Source organism: Trichomonas vaginalis, chromosome I (genome assembly GCF_026262505.1).
Source record: "Trichomonas vaginalis G3 chromosome I, whole genome shotgun sequence".
Lineage (NCBI taxonomy): Eukaryota > Parabasalia > Trichomonadida > Trichomonadidae > Trichomonas > Trichomonas vaginalis.
In genome coordinates, this window is record NC_067203.1 from 11,217,147 (window position 1) to 11,238,895 (window position 21,749).

The 21,749-nt window shown below is 29.8% G+C and overlaps 7 protein-coding genes across 7 annotated transcripts; 4 read left to right on the forward strand and 3 right to left on the reverse strand.

The window, feature by feature from the left end:
- Positions 1–671: 671 nt before the first annotated feature.
- On the reverse strand, positions 672–5,477 carry TVAGG3_0967990 (Hep Hag repeat protein family; the record flags this gene model as incomplete). Its single annotated transcript, XM_001328577.2, has 1 exon — positions 699–5,477. The coding sequence occupies one exon, from the start codon at positions 5,475–5,477 to the stop codon at positions 699–701; it is 4,779 nt and encodes a 1,592-aa protein (XP_001328612.1).
- Positions 5,478–8,024: 2,547 nt separating this feature from the next.
- On the forward strand, positions 8,025–9,608 carry TVAGG3_0968000 (protein ubiquitination; the record flags this gene model as incomplete). Its single annotated transcript, XM_001328576.2, has 1 exon — positions 8,031–8,750. One exon carries the CDS (start codon positions 8,031–8,033, stop codon positions 8,748–8,750), a length of 720 nt encoding a protein of 239 aa, XP_001328611.1.
- A 48-nt stretch (positions 9,609–9,656) lies between these two features.
- On the reverse strand, positions 9,657–11,801 carry TVAGG3_0968010 (Ankyrin repeat family; the record flags this gene model as incomplete). Its single annotated transcript, XM_001328575.2, has 1 exon — positions 9,711–11,801. The coding sequence occupies one exon, from the start codon at positions 11,799–11,801 to the stop codon at positions 9,711–9,713; it is 2,091 nt and encodes a 696-aa protein (XP_001328610.1).
- A 249-nt stretch (positions 11,802–12,050) lies between these two features.
- On the forward strand, positions 12,051–15,008 carry TVAGG3_0968020 (A-type inclusion protein-related family; the record flags this gene model as incomplete). The annotated part of the gene is made up of 1 exon (XM_001328574.1): positions 12,051–15,008. One exon carries the CDS (start codon positions 12,051–12,053, stop codon positions 15,006–15,008), a length of 2,958 nt encoding a protein of 985 aa, XP_001328609.1.
- A 388-nt stretch (positions 15,009–15,396) lies between these two features.
- On the forward strand, positions 15,397–15,669 carry TVAGG3_0968030 (uncharacterized protein; the record flags this gene model as incomplete). The annotated part of the gene is made up of 1 exon (XM_001328573.1): positions 15,397–15,669. The coding sequence occupies one exon, from the start codon at positions 15,397–15,399 to the stop codon at positions 15,667–15,669; it is 273 nt and encodes a 90-aa protein (XP_001328608.1).
- A 1,973-nt stretch (positions 15,670–17,642) lies between these two features.
- On the forward strand, positions 17,643–19,107 carry TVAGG3_0968040 (cyclin-dependent protein serine/threonine kinase protein; the record flags this gene model as incomplete). The annotated part of the gene is made up of 1 exon (XM_001328572.2): positions 17,662–18,783. The coding sequence occupies one exon, from the start codon at positions 17,662–17,664 to the stop codon at positions 18,781–18,783; it is 1,122 nt and encodes a 373-aa protein (XP_001328607.1).
- Positions 19,108–19,664: 557 nt separating this feature from the next.
- Positions 19,665–21,599, reverse strand: TVAGG3_0968050 (ankyrin repeat and SOCS box-containing protein 4 family; the record flags this gene model as incomplete). Its single annotated transcript, XM_001328571.1, has 1 exon — positions 19,875–21,599. One exon carries the CDS (start codon positions 21,597–21,599, stop codon positions 19,875–19,877), a length of 1,725 nt encoding a protein of 574 aa, XP_001328606.1.
- Positions 21,600–21,749: the final 150 nt, after the last annotated feature.

The following is a 21,749-nucleotide window of genomic DNA, read 5'->3' on the forward strand; positions in this document are numbered from 1 at the left end:
CCGGAATGGTACCAAATTGCTTTAAACTAAAAATTATGAATTTGAATCTTTATCTGCTTTAGAGAAATTTTTCAAAGAAAAATAATGTTACATCCTTACAATTTCTATGGAGACATAGAATTGATTTTATTGAAGAATAAGCATTTGTTACTATTTTACAAAACATAAACAACCATTTCGGCACATAACTCACCCAAAATTTACCTTATTTTGATATTAACAGAAGAAAAGTTAATTATTAGTCTTGAACTTGGACATTAAGCGTCTGAAATGGAGATTCTTATTCTATATGGATGTATGTAATTCGGATTTTCCATAATTTTATCGATCATTCTAAAAATAACGTAGAATTTTCCTATCATATATACTCATAACTCTAATGTATGGTATTGTTTGAACCTTTACTTTACAGTTTGAAATCTAATTAGCCTGTTTTACTGAATTTATTTTTCATTCATATGATATTGATAAAAATGAGCCATAAAAGTAATACCATTCTTTATGCTTGCTAATGTAAATGCATATTTTAACTTTAAATCGAAATTATTCAATTTATTTAATTCTGAAAATTGTCGAAATAAGTTATCAGAGTCCCCACCAATGATCATATGCATAAGTTTCAAAATTCATTCTTTTATATATAATAAAGATGAAATTTATATTTAATTTAACAATCAAAGATAAAAATAGGTTAAAATTTATACAGTTTCACGCTTATCAACATCGTTATCTGAGATATCAACTGTTTCACCTGAGTCTAAATCACCAGATAATTCATCCTTGTAATTATCAGGTGCATCTTCTTCTTCTTCCTGCTTGTCATCTTTGTTATATATGATGAAGAAAATAATGAGAGCAATAATGACAAGAAGAAGAATAAGAGCTAAGATAATCCAGAGTGGTAGAAGTTTCTTGACAATACCTGGCTTATTTTCGATAAGCTTTTCAGCAACATTAAATTTCTTTGATGACATCAAAGATGGACATTGTTTCTTATCTTTGGCAAATATTGTAACATTGTGTTCTCCACTTTCAATATCTTTTGCGAGCTTAATAGTAACACTATAATTCACCCATAAATTGTTTGTCTTTACACGTGTTGCGTTGACGAATTCTTTTTCATCAACTTTAACATAAACATCTGCGTGCTCATCTTGGTTAAGATCATAAATTCTATACATTATTACTAATTCTTCCTCACCAACGTAATTTTCTTTCTCGAATTCGAGAAGTTCAATCATTGGTGGCATGTTTATATTGAAGTTATTAAATGAAATCGGATCAGATGGCTTTCCATTTTCGTCAACAACATAGATAGAAATATCCGGTGATGTTGTACTCATATTTGTTGGAAGTTCAAAGGAAACATTGAATTCTGGACGGACTTCAACTGGAATTGCTCTTGGTTCATTATCTCCTACCTTGACATAAACAGTGAATTTCTTATTTGTTGTGTCAGTGTTTTCATTTGTGAATGTCATTGTAACATTTTCGCCTGCATTATAGTCTTCTTTATCTTTATTCTTAAACACGATCTTTGGTTTTGATACAACGGTAATTGTGAATGATACTTGTTCAGATTTGTATCCATATTTATCAGTGGCAATTAGATTGTATCTTTTGCCTCCAACAGATGTGCCTGCAGGAATCTTGAACTTCAGTTTTACTTCCTTTTCATTTTGAGTTGTGCTGAATGAAAATGCATCTGATACTGGTTCTCCATTAACGGTAACTGTAATTTTAACTTCATCTCCTTTATCTTTATCACTTAAAATGCATGTAGCTATAAATTCTTCATCAGGAATTAATTTTCCTTTATCTAAACCTTTAAGTTTGAGTACTGGTTTTGCATAAACGATAATGGTAATAGGAACTTCCTTTGATTCTTGGCCTTCAGGATCTCTAACTGTTAATGTGAAAGTATGTGTTCCTGGCTGAGTATTCTCTGGGATTGTGAATTCTGCACCATCTTCTGTCTTTGTAACTGAGGTTTCTGTATTATCAAATTTTCCATTAGCTGTTACTTCCCCATTTGTGTTTGTTGTTGAAAATTTGATTTTAACTTTTTCTCCTGGGGCATAATTATTCTTATCATTGGACTCAAAATTAATAACTAGTCTTTTAATAATTGTAACTGTAATTGGTGCTGACTCAGAACGATATTGGTGAGTATCAACTGCAGTAAAAATAATCTGTTTATTACCGGTTTCTGCATTTTCGGGAACAGTAAATTTCAGATTTTCATTCTTACCTTCAGCGGATGCATCAAAAATATATTGACCTGAGATATCTGCACCACCAATCTTTCCAGTAACAGTAATTTTATCACCTTGATCCTTATCACTAATTGTGCAAACAACAGATACTTCTTCACCAACGAAAACAGGATCTTTTAATTCTCTTGGGCAACTGATCATTGGTCTTGAATAGACAGTCAATGGAACTCTAACTTCTTTTGATGTATGTCCTGCTTCGTCTTTAACAACAAACTTGAGAATATGAGTTCCAGGAGCTGTATTTTCTGGGACGGTGAGTTGAGCTCCACTATCTGTCTTTTGAATTGGAATATTTACGCTAGTTCCTTCGAATTTTCCTTCAACAGTAATTTCTCCATGAGTGTTTTCTGTTCTAAATTCAATATTGACTGTTTCTCCTGCAGCATAATCATCTTTATCATTAGATCCTAAAGAAATTGTTGGCCTTTTTGCAATGTTTACGTTGATTGTTGAATTGGCTGAATATCCATATTTATCTGTTGCAGTAAAAACAACATTTTGGTCTCCTGTTTCCGAATTCTTAGGGATTGTGAAATAAAGGATTGCAACTACAGATTTTTCCCCTTCAGTAATATCATAAAAGTATTCATTACTCAAAGTTTGAGATCCTACATTAATCTTGATTGTGAGCTTATCACCGATATCTTCATCAGCATAATTGCATAAAACTTGAATTTCTTCTCCGGCATATGCAGTTTGTGAAGATGATCTTGAGCAAGAAAGCGATGGTTTTGCATAAACTGTAATTGGAACATCAACTTCTTTTGATAAATCTCCATTTTCATCTTTGACAACAAATTTAAATGTATGTTGTCCTGGAGGAAGATTTTCCGGTATCATAAATTTACCTCCTTCATCTGTCTTTGTAATAGGTATTTTTGTGTCATTATCATCAAATTTTCCTTCTGCTGTGATAGTTCCTTCAGTATTTGCTGTTGTGAATGCTATTTTGACTGTTTCCCCTGGTGCATAATCATTTTTATCAGTTCTAGTGTCAGTCACTGTTGGTCTGACTTCACATTTGATTACAATTGGAGAGGATTGGGTTGAATATCCATGTGAATCTGTTGCAGTTAATACAATACTTACATCTCCCCGTGTTGTTGTTTCTGGAAGAGTGAATGCTAATGTTTCATCATGATTTTGAGGAGTTGTATCAAATGAATGCTCATTTACCATGTCTTTATTAGCAGCTTTACCTCTGATTGTAATTCTATCTCCAACATCTTGATCGCTAAATGTGCACACAACAGAAAAGTCTTCACCAGTATATACAGTTTCTGTTGCTGTTCTTCTGCATTCAAGAGCAGGTTTTGCATATATTTTGATTTTGATTGTTTTCGGTTCTGATGGAACACCGTTGCTGTCTTTAACCTGAATTTCAATATCATGTGTTCCTGGTGCAAGATTATCAGGGATTGTAAATGAAGCTCCATTTCCTGTTCTTGTTATTGCAGATGGTTCGGATTGCCCTGGCAATTTTGCAGAAACAGTGACATCTCCGTTTGCATCTTCAACGTTAATGTTTACATTGACAGTTTCTCCAGGGACATAATCGTTCTTATCTGTTCCTGTAATTGTTATTACTGGTGTCGTGACAATCTCAATATTAATTGGTTCAGACTGTGATGAAAGTTGATATTTATCAACAGCTCTAAATACTATTGAGGTTGAGCCAATGTTTACATCTGAAGGTATTTGGAACTTCAATTTCTTACCAGCAATTATTGGCGTTGTCTTACCAATATTCTTTTTAGCTGAATTTGAAAAAACGGCATAAATTGTTATTTCATCATCAGGATCTTGGTCGTTAATGCTAAATGTAACTTCTATTTCTTGAGATTTTCCGTATTTTTGGGAATCCAATGTTACATCACTAATTTTTGGAGTTGATCTAACATAGAATTCTTTAGTAATTGGTGTTGTTTGTTCAGCATTATCCTCATCAATTGATGAGATTACAAGTGTATGTTGTCCTAAAGATAATGAAGCAGTATCAATCTCGAAATTGAATTCTTGAGGCTGACTGTTTGAAACTACATATTCTAACTTAACAAACTCTCCATTGTCTAGCTTATATTGAACTTTTGCTTTTGAATCATCATTAAGATTTCCTTTAACTTGGATTTGTTTTCCCTTTTCATATGCTGTATTTATTGTATTTGTTAATGTGTAAGTTGGTGGACTATTTACCACGAAGCTAATAGTATCTGAGAACTCTTGATCATATTGATCAGAAACTTTCACTCTGATGTTGTATGGGCCTCTTTTATTTTGTTCTGGATTTACAGTAATACTAAAATCTTTACCTTTTTCCTGTTCAGTAACTCGAAACAGGGGGAGTGTTTCAGTTGGCATGTCATCAATTTGATATTCTAGGGTTAATTCGCTATTAACAGCGTCTGCTTCATATTTTCCGCGAATGATAATTTCTTCACCAACATTATACAATTCCTTTCTTTGAGTGAAATAAAAATCAGGAGGAAGATGCAAATCTAAACCAGCTCCAAGAACTATTGAGTAAACATGAACTTCATGAGCTTCGATTAGTCTATTTCTCCATGAAAAACAAAAGAGCGAGTCATATGTTCCAGGTGTGAGTGATTTATCAATATTGTCTTCATTTAGCCAGAAATAACCCCATTGTTTTTGTGGTCCATAAAAGAATGCATCAACATTTGAAACACCATATGCATTTCTGACATATAATGCTAATTTATAATCACCTGATTCCATGAAAAATCCTCTACCTTCTTCCATAGGTATCAGAGCAGCGTTATCGTCACCATTCATGTTAACATCATAAAAATGTCCAAAGTCATAAATTTTATCTTCATTATTTGTATTGTTAATAATCCACTTAATTCTTACAGTGTCATTTGTAATATATTCAAACACTGTTTTTCCTGTTATTCCATCTTCATCAAGTTCTCCGTTTTTAAATGCGTAAGTTTTTAATTCTTCATTCGGAAGTTTTAAAACTGATCTCCATGAATGATCTCTGTCAACATTTAATTTTAGACCGTTTGCATATGTTAGACCAAAATTTCTTCCAATCCAGCCTGCATAATTATCTGTTAAAGGAGGATTTGGATTATCAACCCACCCAACATTCTGAATATTTGATGTTATACCATTTCTATCCACTTGTAAATCATAACCAATCTTGGAGTAACATAATGTTGAAAACCAATAAAGCATTTTGATATAAATATAATTGAATTTTGTTTTGAAAAGTACATTGAAAATTGATATTTCAGAGTTGATTCAAATTGAGCTGCCACAGAAATTAAAAATATTTATAAGTAATTTATCTGATTAAATTCAAACTTTGCATGAAAACCGAGAAAAATCAAAAAGGATTTATATTTGAATTTTATTATTGAGTCAGTAAATATTATAACACATACATCAAAACTAAGCGACCAAAAAAGAAAAACATTGTAAATAAAATATAATTATCAGAAAATTTGAATGCAATTGAATTTAATTGTGAATGCCAAAAATGCTTTCTGAATCATTCAAAAATATTATTCTATATAATTTCCTTATGAATCCTATTAATTAATCATATTTCAATATTGGTTACTAAAAATAATAGAGATTAATTATTTTTACATGAAGATTTGATTTAAAATATAAAAACATTCCCCTTTATTGAAGACAACTAATTAAAACTATTCCTTTCCTTCGGGTCGGGATGCTTCCTGTTGATTATGAGCATGTAAATATTTCAAAATTTCTAATTATTCAATCAATCATAAAGATAATTATTCTATGCCATTGACTTAGCTTAAAATAAATGCATTGCTATGGGTTAATTTTTGTGATTTTAACTGAAATATGTCATAATCCAATTAACTACAGTACAGAACTATTGCAAATAGCAATATTAGTCTATTTTCAAATCAATCTCGAAGTTTTTCACCTAAATGGTGCGGATTTCTGCTCTCAATTTTCAAAATCCGATAAAAATCGATTCATTTAGATTATTTCTATTTAGAATATTGAATTATGAGCATCATTTTAAGAGTATATATTTCATCTCAAATTTGATTGACAGTGGCATTTTTATAAAAAGTAAATGTTTCTCGTCTGTAAAATAAATATTCCCTAATATTTGTTAGTTTTATGCTTTGATGTTAGGTGTATCTATCATTCATAATCACTTGAATCAAGTAGAACGTTAGCTATCAAAAAATAAAAAGTGATTTATTGTTTGAAAACTTTATGAAATTATACTTTTCAAGGTTACATAAAGGTGTCTGAATCCAATAACAAATTTTATACATCAAATAAGCATTTAGCAGGTTGAAGGCTTTTGCTTCAAGTGTATTTCATTGTCTATTTCTCTGTTTCAAATGAAAGAGTAGAAAAAAATAAATTTTAAAATCAAGAAATCTCATGCTCATTCAAATTATATCTCTCCACAAAAGTGTAGTTTAAGTAATTACCTTATTAATAAAGGGAAAATCAAATAATTTTATATTAAAAACAAGAGAATTTCTTTTATTTTAAGATATATTTTGTTGCTTTTAATTGGTTTTGATTTATTATATGAAATAACATTATTCTCTTTGATAATATACCACAATCATCTATGAATCATTCTAAATTGTACTTTACATTTGCAAATTGTTAACATTTGTAGTTTAATGAGATACAAAATACAGAACAAATTTTAATAAGCTTTCATGTAGAATCGTTGCTCGGAAACATCAATAATGCAAAATTCTTTCTTTCTAAAAAGGTAAACCCACTAAATCTCCACTGATAGTTTTTGTTTGAATTTTGTTATGTAGATTCTATAGGGTATATGAAAATGTTTCATCATGGCTGCCACTCCGCAATGCATATGGAATTGGGAAATTTCTTCTATAGGATTTTGATAAAGATGTCGAAGAAAAAAATATAATAAATCCCATCATTTTCATCATTGTATAAAAATTTGTGTGCTAAAGGCAAAATATGAATATATTTATTTTTGACATTTTTTGGATAAATTTCAATACTGATACTTAATTTTATTATACACATGTGTAAAAACACTAAAATAATCATGTATTGAAATTTTGGAAATTTCATAATATTGAAATGATAATTAAGCTCATTTACAATTGAAATGTATTGTCATATTGAGTTTCAGTCATAAAATATTAGTATTTTTGTATTGAATGCTTTATTTTGAAATTTGGTATAATAATTGGAAAATATGAAGTAAAAAAGTATGTTAAAAAGATATATTAGTAATATACATCATGTTTTAATGCAAACATCGGTATTAAAGTAATGAATTTTGAGAAATGCATCTCGTATCTCGAAATCGTATAGACAAAAATCAGTGAATGTTTAGCAACGATACTGTTACTAGTAGTGTATTTGAATCGATGATGTTATTAAGATTTTCTATCAGTAGATTTTGAGTATTGAAAATTACGATTCTAAGGTACACGTTTTCGTGCATGTTATCTAATACATGATGATTTTAATGGATCCCCTAGTTTGTGGGAGCAAAATAACATACTCATTTTTTAATTCGCCAAATGAGCTGTTTTTCTTCAAACTGTTTTCAAAAGTAATACTGACAATGCTTTATTCTGCATTTTAAAACTGAACGGAGTAATTTTTGTTGAATCAAAAAGAGTAGTTCAGGCAATAAAGCCGAGTAAAAATAGCCTTAAAGAAGAGGATGTAACTTTATAACTCACATTTTTAAGACAAAAAGTGTTACAGCCAAATTTTTTTAAAAAAAGCATGACAAGTTCAGAGCAGCCAAAAAATGAAAATTGGTGCAATTTCAGTGACCTTAAGCCAATTAAAGTATTCGAATACCCAGATCAAGCATCAAAAATTATTTGGAGTGTCAATTCCAATAATATTATACAAATTTCTTCACAAATTATCGAATTAATAACAACTCACAAAATATCTATCCAAATGGCGCTTTATTTGATTGATGTTTTTTCACAAATTCGTGTGAAAGAAATGAAATTATTTTCAGAACTTTATCAAAAGATAACAAACAAATTTTCATGCATCATCCAGCCGAAAAATGTGAAATTAACGACGCTTCTGCATTATAAAGGTTTCAAATTTCAAAATTTCTATCCTCCAATGAAAGAAGAAGAAATTCTGAATTTATATTCAACAGAATCTCCTTTATACTATATTGCATGGGATAAAGTAGATGATCTTAAATCTAAATTCCCAAAACTTGATATTAATGAGAAAATAGATTATGAAATCACACCACTTGATTGTTCAATTAAATATGGCTCAGAATTGTGTTTCAATTACTTGAAAAATTTAGGAGCTAAATACACAGATGAATCCGAAAAATATGCTGTTCAAGGCGGAAATAATAACATTTTTATGCAAATGATAGAAGAAGGTAAATCTTTTGATAACATGATTAATATAGCATTGAAATATCGACACTATGAAATTGCTGAGTATCTTAAATCAAATTTTTGACAAACTCCAAATTCAATAGCAGAAAGCATGCATTATGGAAATTATGATGTTGCATCTTATTTACTTACTAATAGAGAAGATATCAACAAAATTTATGATCTATTTCTTTTCATATTTATCATTGTTTTATCACATTATCTTTCATTTCATATTTATCATTTTTTTTATCACATTCTCTTTCATATCATATTTATCATTGTTTTATGAAATTGTCTTTCATTTCATATTTATCATTGTTTTATGGAATTGTCTTTCATTTCATATTTATCATTGTTTTATGTCATTATCTTTCTTTTCATATTTATCATTGTTTTATAAAATTATCTTTCTTTTCATATTTATCATTGTTTTATGTCATTCTCTTTCATTTCATATTTATCATTGTTTTATAAAATTATCTTTCTTTCCATGTTTATCATTGTTTTATGACATTCTCTCGATATTAATGAATGCCCTCTTAGTATTGCAATCCATGCGAATTCAATAGAAATTGTCCAATTCTTAGTTGAGCATTGGGCAGATGTTAACATAAAACTTATTCTCTTTCATTTGATATTTATCATTGTTTTATCACATTCTCTTTCATTTCATAATATTCTCTTTCTTTCTATCTTTATCATTATTTAATGGAATTCTCTCGATATTAAAAAATGCCCTCTTAGTATTGCCACCAAATTTGAAGCAACAAATATTATGACTTTCTTAGTTGAACATGGTGCTACAAATATCTAATACTTCTTTTTCCGACCTCATCTCTATGTGCCAAACACATTTGATGAGCTAATTTATAATATAAAAGATATTAATTTTTAATATGATTGTATTAATATGATATTTTTAGAATATCAAACCCTTCGGCGGAGTCCATTTTTCTCATGTTTTTATAAAAAATTAATTAAATAAAATAATAAATTTTAATCATTAAATGAATAAAAATACAACATAAAGCATTGTTTCTCATTAATTTTCAAACAATTGAAGTAATTCACTCTTTTTCGGAACAGATTCTGCATAATCCAGAGCAGATTTACCTTTGGAAGAGACAATTTTTGGATCAGCACCATAAGAAATCATCAACTTGATCAAATTAAACAACTCTGTTCTTCCATTTTTGAAGTAAGAAACTGCCAAAATAAGAGGTGTCAAACCTTTTGAATCTTTTGCATTCAAGTCAATTCCTTTGAAAGTATTGAGGATTTCCATTGCAAGGTCATATAATTTGTTATGTATCATAATGTGAAATGAAGTTCTATTTTTTCTATTTCTGAAATTAACCAGATTTTTCTCTGCAAAAAACCTGAATAATTCTATATAACACAATTTGTTGAATTTCATTAAATCTGTTGAATGAAGACCCGATTCTTCTCTATTTGGAACATAATTAGAACCCAAACTAAGTGCTAACTTAAATGTTTCTAAATCAATCTCTCTGCCTCTTATTCTTCTAACTGATTTGTCAATGTCAATATATGGCTTCATACTACTAAACTTTTCATAAGATGAAATAAATTTGAAAAGTTGATAACATCCACAACTCAAACAATTATTAACTAATTCTTGGAAAAAATTTTCAGAAATATCGCATTTTTCAAGAACCTTGACAAAAATATCGAGATTGTCATATGCTGTTTCGCAAAGAAAAGCAACAGATCCTGCAATGACATTATACATATTCTCTCCATATTTTTCCTTATAAATTTTACCGAGATCAATTTCGCAATCAATTAATTGTTGCAAAGCACTTTTGTTATACATTATACCGCGAAGAACAGCAGAAAAATAATTTTGGATTACTTCATATTTCAAAATATCTTTGATTAAAAAAGTACAGTTATCAACAATATATGAAATAAAAGAAGATGCATAATTTTCCATAATTTGTTTGGTGATAGGTAGATCTAAAAACTCCAAAATTTCATCTTTATATTGACCAATTGCCATCCACATCAAAATTCCGAAATAATCCATGTTTGGAACTGCAAATTTTCTAAGTAAATAAATTCCTATTTCATTATATCCGCTTTTGAATGCATAAGATATTGCACTTGAAATGTTTTGTCTAGTACAAAATTGGATTCTGTCCAAAAGTGGGAAAAAGTATCTCAAAGTATTTCTTTCTAAAGGAGCATAAATCAATGGAAGGATTTGATACTCATCAATCATCCATTCTACAAGTTGATAGTTGTTGCAATGTATGGCTGTTCTCATTGATTCTAAAGGATCATTATTGTACTTCAAACAATGTCTGACTATCTCTATATTGCCACCTTTAACTGCACAAATAAATGTGTTTTGTGTGATTTCGATGTTTCCTGAAATAAGTAAATATTTAAAGATCCGAATTGAACCAAATCTTGCGGCAAGACATAAAAGATCGCCTTCATGTTCAACAAAATATAGTTCTTCTTCTTCCTGTTGGCATGAACGCTTTAATTCGAAATCTTGAAATGATTCTAAATCATCAATCGTTGTAAAGTACTGGATACTGTCTTTTGGATAGAGAATGTCATCATCTCCTAGGTCAGTTTCTGTATTTCCGGAATGTTTATGAGAATTTAGACCGACTTTGGATAAATAATTGTTTAAATAACCTGATTCCCATGCAAGATTGCTATCTATAGGTACATACTGGACTATCCTTGAAAATACTTTTGCAAGTAACTGAACAAGCTTTGGTTTTGCTATTGCAACGCTGTCTATGATTTGAATCACAAATAATTGATTTGATGGTGACTTTTTAACGAATTCTTCCAATTTGTCTGCCAATTCTTCGACGATATCTTCTGATATTTCTCGGAATTTCTGTTCAATTTCGAACTTTTCACGTAGAGAATCAGGAAATTCATCAGGGATCGTAAATTCGGCAAGGTTAAAGTTCATTAAATCTCCATTATACTCCTTAATTTTATTTTCTCTTGCTCTGTTAAAGTGAGTCTCGTCTTGATCAGAAGAATCTCCTGATTCAGCTTCTTCCTCTTCTGAATAACTACTGCTATCTTCGTCTGAATTATTTGGATTATCATTGTTATCAAACACTTGAACGTCAATCATGTTTTAGAGTAATATGAAGTGAAAATGAAAAATTTATGATGGAGTTTATAAATGTCAAGATTTTGTTTGTGAAACAAAAATTTCAGTCATGGGTCATATATTATTATTAATATAAATCTTGATTTGAATAAAAATAATCGTATTCTCTTGAATTTGAATCAGATGTATCTGAAACAAAATACTTTATTATCGATTTTTAGACATTTTTAAATTGTAAAATTATTTTATATCTTGAAAAGTGACAAAATAATGAATATTGAAGATGAAATTGATGATTTGGTCTTATTAGACTCAGGGAGCGAACAAGATGTCATCAATCATGCTAATCAATGTATCGATAACTTGTTGAATTACCAAAAATCATATTTTAAAGAAAATCAAGAAATTAATAATTTTATTCAATCGACACCATCAATCAATGATGCATTAACTGAGCTCAATAACCTCTTAACAACCGATAACTCAATCAAATTTACTACATCAATGCAAAGAAAACTGAATAATTTTCTTAAATCTTTCGTTTCAGAAATTTATCACACATCAACATCGAAACTTCACTCAGAAACCGAAATTATCGAACTCCAGACTCTTAATGAGCATCTAAACGACCAAAATACAGATTTACAAGAAAAACAAGAAGATTTAGAACAACTCAACGCAAACCTTCAAGCCAAGATAAAAGATCTTACAATACTTAACCAAACAAAAGTGAATGAATTGATTATTGAAGTAGAAAAGAAAGAAAGAACAATTCTCGAGCTCAATGACCAATTATCAATAAACAAAAGGCATCTCGAAAGACTACAAGGCATGATCAATGCAAGCAACCTAGAATCGGCCCAATCTCAACAAATCACAAATGACTTGAAAATTAAGACAGACAAAAAGACAAACAAGATCCAAAAGATGCAACTACTTCTACATGATATGAGCGTTAAGCAGCATGATCTATGGCTTCAAAATCAAAAACTCGTCGCAATTTCCAATGAATATCGAGATCAAATCAATGAACTCAATATAAAACTCGCAAATACAAGTCCCGAGAAGCTAAATGCCACAATTACGAAGCTATCTGACTCAATTCTCTCATTAACTCAGCAATATCAAGTTTGCCTCCAAAAAAGTAAAGAAAAATCAACAATTATTGATAAATTACGGAATATTATACAAAAACAAGAACAAATTATTGAATCTTATGATGTTTCTCTCAAAAAACAGATTCATGATAAAAATGAATTGGAAACAAGCATTTTAGATGAGTCCAAGATGCAGGGACAAGTTAAAACACGTGAACTGATGTTGAATTTGCAGGATGCTGTTGAAAATGAAGATGTTTTGGAAGGAATTTCGAAAATGAAAAGTGATTTTGAGGAGAAAATGAAGAAACTCAAGCAGCAGAACATCAACCTTTCCAATATATGCATAGCAATGGTGAAGTTCATGAAAATTGACACAGAATTTAATAATTCTGAAATTCCAAAAGAATATTTCGAAGAAATCCTCAAAGCAGAGAAGGCAATCGGCGAGAATGGTGTTGATAATGAACTTGTTGGTACAGTTCAAGAGGAAATCAAGAAGATTTCCGCAGAAACTGAAAAATATTTGGAAATAGTTTGTAGTTTTTCGATTTTTTCGAGTTTGATGAATAGCATGCGACTTAAATATGAAACATTGAAGCAGAACTACGACAAAACTATGTCAATTGCGTATTTAATTTCTGATATCTTCAAATTGCCGTTTAATAACAGACTTCCTCAAGTTATTCAAGCGAAATTTGAGAAAATGCGCTATTTCTATGAGAATCTCCAGAAAACAACTAATTCTTATGACTCAGATGCTGTTGTTGCTTATGTCCATAACGCTAAGTCGATTTTGGACGACATAAAAGAGGCTGCTTATCCTGCACTGAAATATTCCGGTCCTCTGGAAGAGTTCCCGTTCTTCGTTGTCGATTTTGCGAAATCTCATGATCTCGATTTAGCGGAGGAAGTGAAGAAGAAGACAGAAGTGATATCACATTTAAGGAAGAGACTTGAAGAAACAAAGTCTGAGCTCAATAATATGAAGAATCAGAACGATTCTAAAAATAATGAAATAAATAGCCTCCAAAATGAGAACAAAAACAGTAGAAAGATGATAGAAAAACTGTCTAATGAAAATACAATCCTCAAAAATGCTGATAGAACAAGGGAAAATGAAATGATGGAATTAAATATCGCTGTGAACGAATATGCTAAACAGATTGCAGAGAAAACTAAACAATGCGAAGATTTAGAGAAGAAATTCCAGAAAGTAAGCGAAGATAATGCAAAATTGATCGAAGATCATCGAAATGAAATGGAAAAGCTCAATAAAAGCAAAGAAGAAAGCATCCAAGAGCTCAAAAATCATCATGATGAGCAGATAAATAAGATTATTAAGGGAAATATCACAAGAGAATCAGAATTAACTCAAGAAATAAAGAATCTCAAAAGAAACTTTGCAAAATACCAAAAGAAGATGTCAGAAGTTGTTAAGAAATATGAAACAACTATTAATGACCAGAAAGAAGCTTCAGACAGTTTAATTGGTCACATTTCCCTTTCGAAATTAAACACTTCTCAAGGAGATATGAACGAAATCGAAACACTGAAGAATCTCGTTAAAGCTCTAGAAGCAGAAAACGCAGGATTAAAGAATAATTTGGAAGAAAATAAGAATTCAATCTCAGAAGCTGTAAAGAATAGAGATAACTACTGGACATTGAAACTTAATACTCAAAAGGAAACTTACCAGCAGGAATTGGATAATCTTTTGTCAGAAAATCAAAATCTGAATCAAACCATTGAAGAAATCTCATTAAAACTGGAGCCATTTGCTGGATATGACCAAGATGTTTTGTCTCAGATCGAAATTGTTCAGAATAAATTCGGAAGTTTGCCAGAAATAAGAGATCAAAAGGATAAACTCACAGAATGGACAGATTGGTCGAAGAAATATGATATATCCGGTGTTGACTCAGCAAATCAAATAAGAAGAGCAGTAGATGATGAAATTGCAAAAATTCAGAAGCTGAATGACATAATTTCCACATTAAGGAAGCAAAAGAACATCCTGATCAAAATCGCAACTATGAGTGCTCCTTCTAATAAGAATGAAAACAGCATTCGTCCTTTAATTATTTCACTTGTCGGAATTGCACGTATAAAACGTACAATTCGCAAATAAAATATTGTTTGTTATTTCATATTTACTAAGAATGTTTTTAATTTCATAAGTTCGGAATTTTGATCAATCATTTGCAACAAGTATTCTATAATCAAAATTCATCAATGGCATATGGCATTCACATCATGAGCAACTTTAACTCAGGAACTGGTCTGAGTTATTGACTTTTCTACAACATGATAAAATAAATGAAAGGTGACAAGTTTTCAAAAGTCAATTTAAACTATTCGAGTAGTCATAATTTAAGAGTCATAATTTCAAATTCCCTCAATATTTCAAAGACCTTCTACTTATCTATAGCACATTCTATCGGCGCGCAGCGCAGCTGGGCGCCGATATAAGCTGAAAATCATTTTAGTCAAAATTTTTGACTTCATTTTTAGTTTGTATGACAAATCAAGTCAAACTTTACGACCTCGACAAAGAGACAATTGATAAAGCGAAGGAACTATATCGAATTGATTTCAAAGATAACGATGAAGAAATTAAAGCTCTTGCTGGTATGTCGAAAACGAAAGCAATCTTCAAGAAGACAAATGCATTTTTCATGAAGGAATCGCCTGAACTTAGAGAATTCCTTGAAAGAAAGGGCTTTCTTCAACCTGCGCCACCACAAGTTGTCAACGATTCAATGATTTCAATTTCGGAAGAGAATTACTAGCAGTTAGTGCGCACAATTAAGGTACTGAAAGAAAAGTTGAAAACTCTTGAAGATATTGTTGCGAATGTTCATCGATCAATCAATTGAGTTTTAATTATAATTTCAGCTTTTTCTTGTTTCTATCAATGATGCATCTATATTAAATAAAAGAGCAAATCGTTGGGTGATTTCAATTTCGGACGAGATTTACCAGCAGTTAATTAGCACAATCAATGCATTGAAAGAGAAGTTATAAACTCTTGGCTAGCTATGAAAATGAATATTATATTAAAATTATTTAAAATTATTTTGTTTGAACGATCGTTCGAAATACCTATAGAATGTAAAGTACTCACAAAATCTAGATTGAGAGGCGGTCAATGACTTTTGAGGGGAAATTAACGCATGGAATTTAATATTATTTAGGTTGATATTCTTGCTTATTATTTCAGAAACAAATCTTAAAAATTTCAATATGAAAATTGAAAGCAATTCAAAAAATTGCTAACATGTAAATTTTAATATCCTATGCATAATTTCATATTTTGAACATTTTTTATTTTTGTTTAAAACTTAAAATTTTGCGAATTTAATATAATTTATAAAATATAATACGTATATATATTTAAAATACACTAAATTTAATTGTTAATTGACGTTTTTGGGAATGAATTTTATCAAAACATGCCTGAATCCGAAAATTTGAAAGAACGAATTACACAATCATATATGTAGAATTCAAAATACAAACTTAAAGATTGTATACGTTTAAAATTATTCAGATTGTGTTTGATTTCCACTCATTCTGTTTCTTTTGAACTCTAACACTAACATTTCATGATGATTACATGATCCATTTATACATGGTTGAATTGTTCCAGATTCTACCAGAAAATCAATCCAAATTTCTCAATGCATTCATGTTGATTGGACAAAATTTAAAATTTATCAGCCTGTTTCCAGAGAAACTCATATATTCCCTAATGAAATGTAATTTTTGCTACATTTATTTCAATCAAATTTCAAAAAATTGACTGCAGAGCTTGAAAAGGTGATGAATCATGTTGTTATTAGATGTACATATTAAATTTACTATTTCCAAAAAAATGCTCAAATTTGAATAGTTTTTAGAAAATTTGGAATTACACTCCTTACATTATATATAATTAAATGTTTAAATTTTATTTATTTTTCCCTTTTAATTTTATAACGTGCTCTATCAAAACTAACCTCTCAATTGAAGGCCACAAAATCTAAGTAGTGAGGGTACACAAATTTTGTATGGAGTACGGTTCAATTTTTGAGAGCCTCACTACTTAGATTTTGTGACTATCTTACATCATTTTTATGACACTTTTTGATTTGAGTCAAATGGCTGTCACTTTTAATTGTGATATTAATGTGATCTCATTTGAGTTTTTTTGGATTTAGAGGTTAAATAAATTAACGTATTGCACCAGTGTGTTATAATAGGTCGATTTATAATAAAATTTCTACGCGCCTTTTAGCATTATGGGCACGTAAGTGCCCAGAATGCAAGCTTGAGAAATTTGAAACGAAGTTTCAAATTTCTGCCTTGCTGTTATGTAAAAAGATTTTTGTGTGTGTGTGGAAAATGATAAGATGTGAGAATCTCATGATGAATGCTTTCATCTGAACGAAAGTATTCTTAATGTATTGTATTTATATTAAATTATCAAAATAAATCCAAAAATCGATGTTTCATATAATTTAAAATCGAATATATCATAAAATTTACGTTAGATAATGGCATGTAGATCTTTCTGTTCGTTATTATTTATGCAAATGACATTTTTTTTATTGAAAATTGATTTTTCATAGGCGTTTTTTGTCAATTTATTTCAAAATCGTCTTAATATTTCGACATGCATGATGATTTTGCTGGGAAAATCTTTATTGTAAGCAATTGAATTTCATAAGATTTCTAAAATTTGTCAGTTTTTTGTCACTTTTGAGTGGGTACTTATATAATTAAAAAAATCTGGAATTTAAATGCCCTCTAAGACACTGTCTGATGAGTATACTCTTATCGCAGGTATTAGTAGTGGCACGTGCGGCGATGTTCTCAAAGCTCACAGGAAAAAAACCGGCGAGATCGTTGCAGTTAAAAGGATTAAAATTTTAAATCAAGCAGTTGGTTTTCCACCAAACTCATTACAAGAAATTTCTATCCTTCGTTCGCTCAACCATCCAAATATTGCTAGATTGATAGAAGTTTGCACTGAAAGTCATCACGTATATCTTGTTTTCAGTTACTATGAGTACGATATGTATGGTTTATTATATAATCATAACTTAAATCTCACCATTGATCAAGTTCGCTGCTACTCAAGGCAATTACTTCTTGGCGTAAAAGCCTGTCACGATAAAAATATATTACATAGAGATTTGAAGCCTGCAAACTTATTGGTTAACAGGGGAAATAACCTGCAGATTACAGATTTTGGCCTTGCAACCACCAATACCAATTGTTCGACGAATGGAGTCATTACAATTTGGTACAGACCTCCGGAAATACTATTAGGCAAGCAGGGGTACGGTAAGGAGATAGATATATGGAGTGCTGGATGTATTATTTACGAAATGATCACTCATGAAGTTTTATTCAGATCAAACTTGGACCAAGAAGCTGATCAGCTAAAAGCAATATTCGATATCGCAGGTTTACCTGATCAGCAGTGGCCAGAATGGAAAAAATTACCAAACGCTGAACTTTTTGCAAGAAAGATAGTATCGGAAGGAAAAATCTTACTAGAATCTACTGTAGATGACGAGCAGCATAGAGAGTTCGTCATTGACCCAGAAATTGTTAACAGATACAGTAATAGAGATCTTAAAAATTATATTGAAAGGAGAATCAAGGCAAAAGGCGAAGAATACAAAGCTGCAATACCATTAATTCTGAGCATGCTTCAGTTTAATCCAAAAGTCAGATTGACAGCTGATAAATGCTTGGAAAATGATTTCTTGAATCCAGAAAAAGGAGTTTTGGACCCAAGTCAGCTTCCTCCTCTTTGTTTCAATGATACACACCAGAGTATTATGATTCCTCAGCTTCCTATGAAAATCCCAACTACTGCCATTAGAAGACCAATGCAGCCGAGGCTTGAATAACATGTTATTTTTTTTACATTTAAATATTAGATTTTGTTTTATTAAACTTATAAAAAAATTATTACCAACAAATTTTGTGATAATCATGACTTGCATAACACTCCATTAGTAAACTTCTATGCTAATTTATAATGAATAAATATGTCACTCTATTTGTGAACATCTTAGTTAATTTATAATGAATAAATATGTCACTCTATTTGTGAACATCTTAGTTAATTTATAATGAATAAATATGTCACTCTATTTGTGAACTTCTATGCTAATTTATAATGAGTAAATATCTCATTCTATTTGTGAACATCTTAGTTAATTTATAATGAATAAATATCTCACTCTATTTGTGAACATCTTAGTTAATTTATAATGAATAAATATCTCATTCTATTTGTGAACATCTTAGTTAATTTATAATGAATAAATATGTCACTCTATTTGTGAACATCTTAGTTGATTTATAATGAATAAATATGTCACTCTATTTGTGAACATCGTAGTTAATTTATAACGAGAAAATATTTCACTCTATTACTGAACACTTTAGCTAATACCCAACCAATAATCACCTCCATATTTTAAAATGAAAAAATCAAAAATTGATACCGTAAATCGCTCATTTTAAGATCATGTAGTGGATTTGAAATTCACGTTTCATATATGAATAGCATGTTAAGAAGTAATTCTATTATATTGTATATGATTGCAATGAATAAAATCAATCAAGTATATATATCAATTTTTGAAGTTCAAAATTAAACTCAGGGTGCACTTATGCCCATATGAGCAAAAACGATTATTCTAAATCCAATCTGTGCAATATTTGTGCATTTAAAAATCAATTCGCGTAAAGTAGTCAAAAATGAATGTATTTCTTCTTTTATATTTTTTGCATATGCAACTGTTGCCATTCTTTTTTAATGGATTTGATTTTTAATAATGGTCAACTCCAAAATTTTTCAAATACGCAAAAAAATGTGCAAATTCAATTTTAAATAATCGTTTTTGTGCATTTTTTGCACCCTATGAAAAACCCGGTTTTCTTACAAGTTCAAAAAAACGCAAAAATGATTATTTTAAATTCATTCTGGGCATTATTTGTGCATTTTAAAAATTAATACATATAAAGTAGACAAAAATGAATGTATTTTTTCTTTAATATAAGAAAAGAAATAAGTTCTATTTTTTGCGCCATTTGAAATAAGAACTTCGACTGTTTCCTCATTATTAATTTTTGTTGCAATATGAAGAGCGGTTTTTCCAAGATAATCTTTTTCATTGATATTTGCGCCATGTGAAAGAAGAAATTCAACTATTTTTAGTTGATTGCTTTTTACTGCAATATGAAGAGCGGTTTTTCCAAGATAATCTTTTTCATTGATATTTGCGCCATGTGAAAGAAGAAATTCAACTATTTTTAGTTGATTGCTTTTTACTGCAATATGAAGAGCGGTCAATCCATCATTATCTTTTTCATCAATATTTGCGCCATGTGAAAGAAGAAATTTGACTATTTCTTCATTGTTAAACATTTCTGCAATATGAAGAGCGGTTTTCCCAAGATAATCTTTTTCATCAATATTTGCGCCATGTGAAAGAAGAAATTCAACTGTTTCTTTATCGTTATATAATACTGCAAAATGAAGAGCGGTCAATCCATCATTATTTTTTTCATCAATATTTGCGCCATGTGAAAGAAGAAATTCAACTATTTTTAGTTGATTGCTTTTTACTGCAATATGAAGAGCGGTTTTTCCAAGATAATCTTTTTCATTGATATTTGCGCCATGTGAAAGAAGAAATTCAACTATTTTTAGTTGATTGCTTTTTACTGCAATATGAAGAGCGGTCAATCCATCATTATCTTTTTCATCAATATTTGCGCCATGTGAAAGAAGAAATTCGACTATTTCTAGTTGATTGCTATCTACTGCAATATGAAGAGCGGTCAATCCACCATTATCTTTTTCATTGATATTTGCGCCATGTGAAAGGAAATATTCACAAAGAGATTGAATATTAAATATCACCGAATTAATTAAGCATTTGTTAACATCAGAAGTTTGATCGAAATAAACAAAAAAAGATTCAAGATTTTTAAATTTTTCGCAATAATATAAATCGATCTCTATATTGTACTCATTCATCAAGAATGTAACAAAATCAATGTTGTGTGAAATAATTGCATATTTCATGCATTTTTCATTTGGTGTTTGATATTTCAAACATTCACTCATGATCTCTGGATTTCCGCCTAAAAATGAGAATTGTAGACATTTTTCAGTTATTTCTGAGTTAAATTTTGTTCTTAATAACTTGAAACAATCAACTGCTCCATGGTAACAACATAATTCAAGTAATGAATATCCTTCTTTAGAATGTGGATATAAATCGCTTTCAAGTTTTTGATTTTTATCGAATTCATCAATTTCGGTGAATAGGATGAATACTATTAAGTTATTATACATAATTGCTTTGTAAATAGTATTTTCTGTAAAAATATATTCAAATTCATCTCCATATCCATATTCATCGTGCAATTCGACTTGATAATCATCAGATATGAGCTTAGTAAGATATAAATATGACTTTGTATAGCGATTATTATATGGAATGATATTTAAAATGTCTTCTGCAATCTTTTTGGGTGTATATTTCTTTGATTCAATCAATTCTGTTTTGATGATTTTGTAAATTGAGCTTAATTCTTCTTCTTTTTCCGTTTTTAGCTGATACAATGCAAAATATGAATCGATATAGTATTTATAGATACTTCGCAATTCACAATATTTATTTGGGTGAATGTTTTTTTCAGTCATAAAAAATTTTAAAAGTTATTAAATTTCCAAGTATCATCACTTTTTTCAATGCTCGATTTTAAAAAAACTGTTTACAAATGGAGCTTATATTGAAATAGCGTAGAGACTAAGAATTACCTCAGACTTTTCAGAGGATTGAGTGAATGAAAT